This window comes from Lolium rigidum, chromosome 3 (assembly GCF_022539505.1).
Source record: "Lolium rigidum isolate FL_2022 chromosome 3, APGP_CSIRO_Lrig_0.1, whole genome shotgun sequence".
Classification (NCBI taxonomy): domain Eukaryota; kingdom Viridiplantae; phylum Streptophyta; class Magnoliopsida; order Poales; family Poaceae; genus Lolium; species Lolium rigidum.
This window is the reverse complement of record NC_061510.1, coordinates 149,670,145-149,682,197: the sequence shown is the minus strand read 5'-3', so window position 1 is coordinate 149,682,197 and position 12,053 is coordinate 149,670,145. Positions and strand designations below refer to the sequence as shown.

Here is a 12,053-nt window from a genome sequence, read left to right as displayed (position 1 = left end):
TCAACCTCGATTGAGCACGAGTTGACCAAACGAGCTCTTGAGAGCATAATACAAGTAAGTACAAGATCGAACCCAGCTCTAATACCTTTCCCATGCTTTGCATTGAACATGCCGAACAATTTCTCTTTCTTATGGTTCTTTTGCAAGCATGATGATGTGATTCTTACCGTTGGTGTTGCCACAAATATGAGGACCAATTTCTCTTTCCGATGGTTTGTGTGCACACATGTTGATGATATTTTGGACACTCTCCCTTATGTGTTTTTGCCGAATTCTCCTCTTATTGCTTCAAGGATGTTGAACAATTTCTCTTTCCTATGCCTTGAGTGCAATAATGCACATGAGTTTCTACATGAGATGGACATCATAGTCGCCTCACAATTTGGAGTTTTTGTGTTTCCGCATTTGGAAGATGTTGAAATGAAGTTCTTACACATTGACCTTGCATATGCATTATTCTTGATATATTTGTGTTGTGCTAACGGTGTTGTGAACATAAATGGACATGTCGTTGATGATATGCTCCTCTATCACGCACACACATACTTTGCTTGGTCTTTGTTGTGTGAAGGTACACGTGACTTGTGGATGAGCGTTAATGAATGGGTTCAACCCCACACATCTACTACACAAGATCTCTCGATGAGAGCACACCGGCATCTTGCTAGGGTGACCTCCTTCTACTCGAGCTCTCTTGCTAAATCCATTGAACTTTGGCTACGCTTTGATTGATCCTTTGCTTTTCTTGTGCTATTGATAGGGCTCTTGAAAAGTGAAGGGACATTCAAGCGTTGGTGTCATCTACCTCCTCTACACATTCATGAAGACTCATCGTCGAGGACGACTCTTTTTCAAGTGGGGGGAGATGATGTAGCCCGACCTTCGGTCTTATCCGCATCATGGTCATCATCAAGAACTACGCTCAAGTCCGACGTCACGGAAGCATGGAAGAGGAGACGGAAGAAGGAAACGCGTCTAGGAAGGCCGGCACTACCGCCACGGAGTGGCCAGCACTGCCACCCTGCTCGGCGCCGGAGGAAGACGGCACTGTCGCCATGCCTACGCCGACACCGCCGTCCCCACTACGAAGCTCATAATATAAACTATCCCATTATGCTCTTTGTATGCCTAAACTACCCCTCCTTAGTGGCTCCCTATATATAGGCTCCCACCTCCCCCTTCATTAGGGAAGACATAACTTGAGTGAGAACTTGGCTTATGCCTCCACCATCCCTCCGGGATTAGGGAAACCCCCTCCTCTCTTAGACACAAATCTATGAGTTGTATCAAGGCACTCCTTATATGATTTATCTTTCGCACTTGTGATTCTACCGCGGTCTCTCACACGTGTGACTCCATAGATCGTATATCGGTCTTTCTCTCGGGGATTCTACCTCGTGTCTCTCCTTGAGGGATTCTATCGTGATAGTGGTTCGGACTATCGGGAGTAAACCGGAATTGTATCGGGTTGTGTTGCGTGCGTTCGCGTGTGTTCATCGTGTTCTTCGCCGTGTTCTTCGTGTTCTTCCTCTCCCTCGCCTTTCTCTCGGTCAATTCGTGAGATCGGGAAACCCACGTGGCCTTAGGCCGCATCACATCTCCTCAGTAACTAGAGCTCTATCTCTCTTGTGCATTTCAACCATCTCGGATAGAACCTTAATCAGAATCTGCTTCACTTCACCAGTCAACAACTTTCCTTCCTTGTACTCCTTTATATTCTCGAGTTCATCATCATCTTCGAGGAAGAAGTTCAACCACTTGATTGAGACATCCACCTCAAGGTTAGCTCCAAGGGCAAGGGTGCGGCCGGCAGCGATGCTCCGGTGAAGGAGGGTCGTGCTAGCGGATGGGCACCATCCACCTTCTCCGCAAATGATCTGAAGAAGCTTCTCGCCATGTTCCACGGTGGCGGTGATCACGATGACTGGCGATGAAGCCATGCCGCGACCTGAACCAAGGTTCCGGGTAATGTTCATGCAATTCCTCTAAACGTGGCTTATCTCTTCTTGCCCACGAATTCCTACGTGGGCTTCTCTTTGTTTACGATGTGTAGCTTCACCAGCTCATACCAAATTCGATCCTCCACATTACGTCTGCCATTACGCTCTGTGAGTGTTTTCTTGGCATTGACCCCCACTCGGGTCTCTGGCGCTGCCTCTTTTTCCTTCGACGCAATGTATCGAGGTCTGTCGTCCATGATATCGACGGTGCTATCATCTCTACGAGGGATGAAGCCAACTACTTCAACCTTCGGCTCCGCGATTCCATCCAGGACTGGCGGAAGAAGTGGTTCTACATCAAGGTTGAGGCGACCGCTGACCATAAGTATGGGCTTGCGCCTTTCGACTCCACGGCCAAGGTGGAGAAACTGAAGACTTGGGCACCTGCACTGATGGATGCCGAGCTCGAAGAAACTGAGCCCTTGGTCCAGAAGATCAAGGCCCTTCAAACGGTCGAGGGTAAGGAATTATCTGGCCTCCAACTCATGGAATATTTCCTTCAGCTCTGCGTCCAACCTCTACAAGCCAGGGTCTCGCAGATGTGGAATTATTCGGGTTCCTCTGATGAGACTCGAGTATCCAAAAAAGATGTCACTGGAGAAGAAGTGAATACGATGTTCCGCCGACTGACGACTCTTACAACGGCCGATGATGTGCCTATCACTTGCCGCGCCGATGCTTTTAACAGGGGCCATCCAACTCCCCCGATAATTACCGCTTTCGTTAACTCTTTAATCACTTCAATTGTTCTGCTTTGCTTCTCTGATTCTTTGCCTGCTTCTCAGGACCATCGCTTCCTGTTGTCATTGCCACCGCTTCCCGAGGGCAGCGCAGTTCCTGAAGCGAACCTTGTTACCGAGAGTGAACTAGCTGAAACCGCCTCCTCACTTGAAGTCAATGAAGAGGATGACGTTGATTCCGAAGCTTCTCAGACTAGGGCCTCTCCTCCCTCCGCAACTCCGCGCGGAGAGATAGAAACTGAGAAGAAAAGGAAAAGGCTCGAGGCTGCAGAATCGTCAGGTGAAACCCATCTGACGCTTATGATTCCTCGGGTGGCGGTGCCGCCTTCTTCTCTGGATATTGAGGACCCCTTCGATTTGGTCCAAGTTGTTAGCCGTAAGTTTAATCCCCTATGTTTTTCCTTCGTCTTTGTTTTTCTATTTCCTTTGTTGACTGCTAGTTGCAGCAGCGGCGGAGAATCGCCTCCCAAGCATCATTATGAGGAAGACCCAAGCCTCAAGGATTTCGTTGTGGCCCAAGTTTCGCAGTTGCAGGAAGGCACTGCGGATTCGCTGAAGCCCGCGGGTCCTGCCGAGAAGCCAATATAGCACTTTTTTAAGTTTATTCACTAAGTCATAAGCTAGCACATGACTAAGAACTAACTAACTCCTTGCTTGTAGGATAACCCAAAGGACGTTGATTTCATCAACAAATCCATAGAGAACTATGGTCACATGAAGACCATCTTCGCTGGCCATGTTCCAGCAGCGCCCATCTCTCTAAATAAGATCCATCACGCTCTCAACTACCTCATGGAGCACAAGGCACATGCCACCAGATATCTTCCTGAGGGCATGATGAGCTTGTTTACTACCTTCATGAGGAAGTATTATCTGTAAAGATCTCGCGCATGGGGTGCTTGTTGTTGTGCTTGTTCTGGTGATGATGATGAACACCGTGATGATGATGTAACTCCACAGCTGTACCTGTTAGTGTACAATTGTACCTGCTAGTGTATAGGCGAGTAGTAAACAGAGATACTTCATTATGCTACCAAATTTCCACTCCATATTATTATTACCTTAACAATAGTCAAATTCAAATTACTGCAGAAAAACCTCCCGCCTATCAAAAACAAGTATTTCACATACTGAAATATTTGGTACGCGTTTTTGAATTGGAGTACATGGAAACCTATTTTGGTTGTAATTATGACTTAATGCGACACTAGTCCTAGATTCCTGAATAGAGGCATTCTTGAAAAATGATGGTTTTCCTAAAAAAAGGTTTAAGCATTAGACCTAGTGTCTGCATAACTAGGATGCACACATCCGCTCAAATCCAAACGCATCAACCAAAAAATGAAAGGCGTAAAAGTAATTTTCTCAAAAATATTTGGTACGCGTTTTTGAATTGGAGTCTGGAGAACATGAAAACTGATTTTGGTTGTTATTATGACTTGACGTGACCCTAGGCCTTGCCTATATGTATGTTGTAGTGTAGTATGCTGAACTTATGAACTTATGTGTGTATATGGGTGGCTTTTTATCAGGGGTTCAGCTCCTGATGTTCCGAGGGCATGGGATGCCTCTATTGCTGGTAAGTTGGGTGGGTGTTAGTGTGAACCCCTGATTGTTAGTGTGCATGGACATGGGATACCCATGTAAATGCAGGTGTTAGCAAACCTATCATCTAGCGAACTTTTACAATACTGTAAAAGTCCTCATCTAATATGGCAGTTAACCATGTAAGTGATTTAGTTATCTATGTTGTCTATGGTGTTGGCATTTAAAGTAAGTAACCAGATAACCAAACGCCTCGTAGTTTGCATTTGCTCTCAGCCAAACCACATATATAGGCAAACAAATAACAGACAGAAAATGCGCCTAGACACAACGCAGACAACCAAATGTAGTGCAGACATGGCCCAGATCTGTTTTCTTGATTCATGTAGTTTCTACCGGGCTAAAACTGAAAAGGGGGAAAAATACATGCGAGCAACCTAACACGTCAGGATTCTCGTTCTTCCTTTGCCTTCTTCCTCTCGCCCCCACCATTCATGTCATGTCACCCACTCACCCGTGTCAGATGGCACGAAGATGGACACGCCCTAAGGCTAGGAACCAGTTGCATTCTTGCATTACTTCTTGATAATTTCCGTTAGACAACTACGTGATAATCTGTAGCGTTAAACACACCATGCGTTAGATTTAGTCGTGCGTCCACCAGTTACAGTGAAAATTCACCACAATTACAGTGCAGAAAAACTAGCACAATCAGATATTTAACACGTCAAGCTTAGCTCACTGTCATGGCATGTATCAGACAGAAAGATAAACGCTTAGCTAACAGATCACGACGCTCTCGAAGTAGAAAAAGCAACGTGGGAAGGATGTCAGAACAACACCAAGGCGGCTAAAACAATGCCCACGGTGCCGACTCTGCCACCACCACAGCAACAACTACAAGAAACAGAGCCCAAACAGACTACACCATCAGGGATGCTGACTCAACACACTGCGCACGGTACATGTACAAACAACATGTATGGTCTGCATGGGTCGCCGGCCGGACCGGAGGTGCAAGCATCCAGCACCAGTCTGTGCTGTCCTTCTTCACCAGGGAGTCTTGTCGCCTGGACCCGCAAGGATGATCTGAAAAATAAAAGAATGGAGAATAAGAAAAAATCATTGGTAGTGTGGTGGTACCAAACCAAGAACATTGCATGTTGGTGGTGGATATGCACATACATTGCAATCTATGGCGAACCGCCGCGCCAACATGATCGCTGTGTTCCGCTCTCTCGCTGTTTCAAAGGCAAGGGCTAAGCTCAGGTCATTTCGAGGCCGCCAAAACATTGCTTGCGATGCTGCTTCGCCACCCCCTCGAACACCACATAACTGAAACACAATAGGAATGCTGTGAGAGGCAGACCACTGTTGCGCCAATACCAACTAACCATACAACTGAAAGTGTCAGGAAATGTAGCAAGTGCTGTATGCTTATGATGCCAACTGAACTACTGGTAACAAAAACGTTACTGAAAATGTTGCTGTAAACCTTGAAAATGAAGATGTGAAAACATAAATGATGTTAGAGCAGCTGCTTATGTAAGGAGCACTGTTATTGGTTTGCAGGTGCTGTATATCTAGCAAAGAAAAGAAGCGGAGTTGCTGCACCCTACCTGCATTGACGAAGAATAGAATTCTTTGGCCACCACTGCCTTCCCTTTACAAAGTCTCATCCGCAATCTCCCGACATTGAGAACGTGAACAGACTCTTTCGGCTGATCAATTCCATTCAACTGGAGCACAACTACCTGCAATGAGACCCAAAACATTGGGAACTTAAGAGACAATAGTTCAAGATAATTGCTTTACAGTTTACTCTGCTGACGATAAAATACAAAACCCTCGAGGCACCAGATGGCACCACAACAAGTAATGCTATGTGGTAGAGCTTTGAACTGGTATATTGCCAAACTAGTCATGGCAATACAGATTCATTATTTGTAGAAGTTAAAACACCACAAAGATTTCTGCAAGCTGAAACCCCTACATTGCATATAGTTCGAATAAATACAACAAAGTGGGAAAGGATAGTATGGTCATACATTGAACTCAGTTTCAGGTTTTCGTACAAGTGTCTCTACGTATTCCACCAATCCAGCATCTGCTAAGAATACCAAGCTTATGTTAGTCACATAATAAACAAAAGATGCAGATACTTTTGCATGACAGATGTGTTCAGTTAAACAAACCAGGGTCAACTAGCCCAGCTGTCTTCGCTATTGCAGTTTCATTTCCCAAGCTGATTTCAGCTTGCACGTACCGCCCGACATCTTGTGGCTCTGGAGCGTATACTAATCTTGTGGCACCTACATCAGTTCCATAACAACAGATGTTAGAAGCACTGCGGGTCTGAGTTTGAGTTGAAGATTAAAACAGTTTGCCGATATAGCAAACCCAAAATGAAGTGAACAAACTTAACAATCATAATTGACCAGGCAATGATTACCAGTTCCCTTCTCAGTAGCTTATGGACCTTATGGTACCAATGGAAGAAAACAAGAGAGAGATAGAGGGACACTACACCTGAAATAATCTCTTTGTTGCTTTCTTTTGGGTGTATCCGGAACCACTGGACCGAAATATTTGAAATATCAATGGCAGCACCATTCTGAGAAACTATGCGTAGTATTGAACCTAAGCATTGTAGACCCTCCAAATCAAACACAGGAATGTCGTTTCCTTTTCGTCTTTTATGCAGCTCCAACTGGTAAGAAAACAATTCCAAATCAGTAATATAATATATCTGTGTATTCTGCCATACTCTGCACTATTTTTGTGCCCACTGGAATTACTTGAGATGATGAAACTTAGAATAGAAGAGTTTGAGACTGCTAGCCACATACATAACAGCAGAGCCAGGCCACTACTTAGACACACAACAATTGTTTTTTCCGTGACTAGTCCAAGTAGTGCCATAACAGTTTCACCAAATAACAAAAATAATATATGTGTCATATTCAACATTATAATATTAGCTAACCAATACATTTACTCAATAATAATTTTCATTGAGTTAGTTACAGCTTTTATGATTTAGCCATTGAACATGAACATGCTTAGAAACTAGCATAGCCATGTAGATGTAAAGTAGAAAAAATCTTAGGCCAGCATCGGTGACACATACCTCTTTCAAAAGATTGACACAATCCGCGGATTTATCAGTGAACGTCTTACGTAAAGTTTTGATTTCATTTTCCAGATCCATTGCCTGGAGAAGTGCTAACGTGAAAAATAATTGACAGACTACAATTCATGTATCAAGCTGCGAATATTTATAATCAACTCTACCTTGCTAGGGCAATGCAGCATTTTTATTCTCCGGGCCACTCTAACTTCTTTTTTTAGTTCCTCCAAATCCTTCCAAACAGCAAATAAAAGTCATTTCTCTGATAGATAATGATGAGTTGAAAGAAAAGAAAATAAAAAATATTTGTATTTTATAAATAATATCAATCTCTGAACAATGTTTAAAAGAGCATATAGCAGAGGGAGCAAGCATTGGACCAAATGGAACTGAAGGCTTCACAAAGTGAACCAACATAAATAATGGAGCAACAAACTAAAATACAGTGTTCCTCAAAAAAAAGTGCTAAGCGTAGTATGCTGAGGGTAGCTTGTTGAAATATAAATATATTGCCTAGGCACTTTCATCTTAAACTTGACAGTTGCATAAAAAGTAGCTTTAACTCACTTCAAATTGTATGGTACTGTATGTATTGCTACAAACATAGGAGCAGATCTTCAGAATGGATAATGCGGATTATGTACATACAAATGCAGCAAAGAAAGTAGCTTGGCAGAGCAGTACAGTATGTAAGCAAGTAAGCAACAACAGAAAATAAAGAACAAGTAAAAGAACAGTTTTAGTAAATAAACTTCACTGCATGAATTAGCTTGTAGCATTGCAGTAACTGGTATTACCCCCATTCCAAAATATAAGCCTTTTTAGAAAGCTAAACCAGCTTTCTAAAAAGGCTTATATTTTGGAACGGAGGTAGTATGTAACAACTAATGAAGGCAAGAAACTTTTAAATAAAATAACGTCTACGTACTTGCTTCCCAGTTTTTTCCGATATCTTTTCATGCTCCTGAAGTGCATCTTGAACTCTTTGCACTGCAGACTTAGCACTCTCTACCTCTGTATGGGCATTAGCTCTTTCTTCTTCAACAATTCTCTTGGCATCTTCAGAAGCCTATGAACAAGATAAACATACCTTTAAAACTATAAACAAATGACAGTGTGCAAAAGGTGTAGAGAGCAGCTCAACCACTAGGAGAATTGGAGCATTTATACTTCGAATATCTCATTTTTAAATATGTGGCAATAAAACATGATCCTTCTTGGACAATTAGTGTGATATTATCATATTGCATATTTCTGCCACATACGGAAAATCAGGTTAAAATCTTGAGAAATATCAATCACACATTTATGCAAGCCACCATGGACTATGAAGGGCTAGAATTACCAGACCCGACTTGTAGGGGAATACATATGAACTACACAGATCCATGGCATATGCCATCTATTAATGTGTATTTTCTTCCTCTACAGTAATCAAGTCGCATCGACACAGAGTTCTTATGCATTCTCTGTAAGATAAAACAAAAATCAATCTAATAAAGATAGGTGTGTGCCCTTCCCAGCTAAAACATTATGTTTTTTTGGTACTGAACGCGCTATAAACTTTTTTTTCTATCAATGGGTATACTCCCTAACTGAACATGCAATGTTTCTGTGTTATACACAGACCTCCAAATTACAAATCTTTATTAGTTCATAACTAAAAATTTATTTAAGAGCTTTCCTTAACTTGGGGCTAAGCAAGAGAAGTAGCTATGAGGTACTTTCCTGAAGACTTCAGGGTTTAACCAATAAACTGTAACCAATTCTAGAAATTTACTACAATATTGAACACATCATCCCTCGTGCTGGTAAAGTTTATTGCTACAGTACAGCAAAGTGTAAACAGACAAATCAGAACATACCAGCTTTAATGATTTTGCTAATTTTGTGACCTCTGTTTTTTGTTCAAGTAACTCGGCTTCTCTTTTGGAAAGCTGAACTGCAAGAATCTCTACCTGGAAAATAGCATAACTCTAATTAAATATGAACATTAGAAAGGAGTGCTACCTCTGCAGATAGCTGGAACTTTCTAGGGAAAATAAGTGAAAGGATAAATCAACTTTACGAGGGAGATTAAGCTATTGGAGTTACGGACGTATAAATACATGTCCATAAATGCCTGAAGTATAGGATACGAGGAAACCAACCATAGAAATAGACTCCTCGATTTCGTCCTTAGTTTTGCCTGTAACTCGACCTCTCAGTGACTCCAGTACACTCTTTAGATTCTTCAGGAGAATATCTCGCTCCAACAAAGCCACTTGTCTCCATTTAACCTGAAGGTTTGACCAAGTCAAACATCACATAAACACATGGGCTAAATTGATTGGCATGGACGCAATCATGCAATAACTGTATTAGGTCTGAACCTCTTTAGACAACAAAGTGGCAGTGTTGAGTCCCTTCTCAAACTTCATTGCAAGCTCACGGACTGAGAGGCGCTGACGACGATCAAGCAGATCTGCAGTCTCCTTGGCAACAGCCTCCTTAAGAGCTGGCACTTCTGGGCCATCGGCCAGCTTGATCACTATACCGTTTGAACCATTCTTGTAGGTAGGAAATTTATTTCTGATGATATTTGCTGGGCGCAATGGCCCCGGCCGTATGTCCACATTCTTTGTCTTGCGACCATAATCAAGAGTTGCCGACCAAGTCATCTATAAAGTACAATTACCCTGCAATTTCCACACAAACTTTTTAAATAATCGCACAATTCAACATATTTACTGCATTAAATATGACACATGCATAACCGACTGACGTTCGAGAATTTGTTCCTGCTAAAAGCATTAAACAACAGAAGAATGACACTGAGAGGAATCAAAGAATGGGAAGGTGGAAACAGGCTGTAAAGCAATAAGAATATGACCTAATTATTCCTTAGAACCTACAGCTTTGTGTGAAGCTACCGGTAAACATAAGGCGGTCTTATCTTTCAAGGGACAAACAACCAAGAAAATGAAGGGGCTGCAAACATCTATTCTCAAACAACAACACAAACAGAGCATGTGAATGGGATATGACAGAGAGACTAGACCCTCACAAGGAACCATATGGTTGATTACACGCCAGGAAAAATTTGGGGGCACAAATAATTGGAGGTGGTTGGCAAGCTCATTCATGAACCTCCCGTTAGTACCATACCAAGGAGCGAGGACAAACCCCTCCACACGAAAATTGCGCGAGGAATGAAATTAAGATGAATGCATAACGAACTGCTTTTCACAACACTTTCTTGAATTCCACACAGGACCAGAGAGGACGGGGAGAATGCAACTTTATCAGCGAATGAGGCAAAGCATTCCACTTTACAGTTGGAGTGGTCCACCATTTGTTGGTTAGACTAATGGAAAGCTACAGAGGAGACTCAAAGCGGCAGCACAGCATCTGAATCCGGTTGATTAACCGTGAAGATAGCGTCTTAAAATCCTGAAGATAGGAATTTTCTCAAGTGACAGAACGAGAATGGCAAAGCTAAGCTACGTGGTTATATTGGCGCCTCATTTACTCCACATATAGAAAGTCAAACAAACTCCGCGATTACCTGGATGCTGAACTTTTGCAGTCGCAACCTCAGTTGTAGAGATACTACTATTTTTCTTGAAACAACTAGTACTAGTAGTCTAGTACTACGTTACCTGGCATGCACTGATGCACTTAATGTTTTAGAAAACATTAAGTTATTTAGAAAACAAATGCAGCATCTAGGACTAGGATCCCTTGGACCCAAAGATAAGATCATAGTAGTACTTTGGACCGAAAAAAAAAAGCGGGAGCTGAGCTTACTCCTACTCGCAATGCAAGTATTGCAAGCTCTGCACGGGCCCCATTATTATCACCAAGGCATAAACAATCCAACTACAGCTGTATCACTCCATTAGTATTTCACTAACCGCTCAACTGCTCCACGGAAATTAAGGCGAGCCCACGGTTCGTAGTGTACCAGAGACTCGAATCCTGCAACGGATTGGACAGCGTCTAAGCTAATCCGTGTCCGTCCAGAAAACTACGGTTGAATAGTGCGTGAAGCGAAGAACTCTAGCATCAATTTCCGCCCGCAAGCTTGTTCAGCGAGGGAAGATGCAAAGGTTGCCGTTCGCCGAGCAAGCGGCGCCTCAAGAACAACGGCAACAAAAAAAAAAGACGAGAAAATCCACAAAAGAAAGGGACGGCGAGAAAGAACTGACCCCGCAATGCGCGTGCTTGGATGCGAGAGACCTCTTCCGCGCGAACCGGCCGATTCGGCGGCGCAATGGGGCTGCTCCGGCGAGGGGATTTGGGGATCTTGTCTTGTGAGGAGGGGTTTGCGGGCGGCGAGGGAAGGGGAGGGAGGAAGGAGGTAGTTTTGTGCGCGGGGTTTGCTCTCACTGATATGGCTTTCTTTTCTTGAATGGGGTACTGCCTGGTACAGCGGCTGGCAGCTTTGAATGGGGTTCTCTCTCTTTCTCTTTGCTAGGTCCACACGACGACGTGCATCTTCTTTTGTTTCGTCCTGGGCTCGAAGGACCGGTGCATGCATGCGAATCGGAGGAGCAAATTATTTTCGGGGTATATTCTGGCCTAATTTGGTGGAGTATGTGGATATCTTTTCCACATGGATAATGATCCCCACGTACGTCCTTGTATTATTTGATT

At 43.2% G+C, this 12,053-nt stretch overlaps 1 protein-coding gene across 3 annotated transcripts; it reads right to left on the bottom strand.

The window, feature by feature from the left end:
* Positions 1-4,901: 4,901 nt before the first annotated feature.
* Positions 4,902-11,849, bottom strand: LOC124702490 (stomatal closure-related actin-binding protein 1-like). 3 transcript variants are annotated; one of them, XM_047234631.1, is made up of 13 exons: positions 11,606-11,849; positions 9,788-10,093; positions 9,566-9,694; positions 9,281-9,373; positions 8,344-8,484; positions 7,580-7,648; positions 7,416-7,499; positions 6,815-6,995; positions 6,481-6,597; positions 6,334-6,395; positions 5,905-6,039; positions 5,471-5,620; positions 4,902-5,374 (listed from the first exon to the last, which is right to left on the bottom strand). In XM_047234631.1, the coding sequence occupies exons 2-13, from the start codon at positions 10,073-10,075 to the stop codon at positions 5,336-5,338; spliced, it is 1,488 nt and encodes a 495-aa protein (XP_047090587.1). In that variant the 5' UTR covers positions 10,076-10,093; positions 11,606-11,849; the 3' UTR covers positions 4,902-5,335. The 3 variants fall into 3 exon arrangements, with proteins under 3 accessions (XP_047090587.1, XP_047090588.1, XP_047090589.1); XM_047234632.1 differs by having other exon boundaries at positions 6,334-6,392; positions 11,606-11,847; XM_047234633.1 differs by lacking the exon at positions 7,416-7,499.
* Positions 11,850-12,053: the final 204 nt, after the last annotated feature.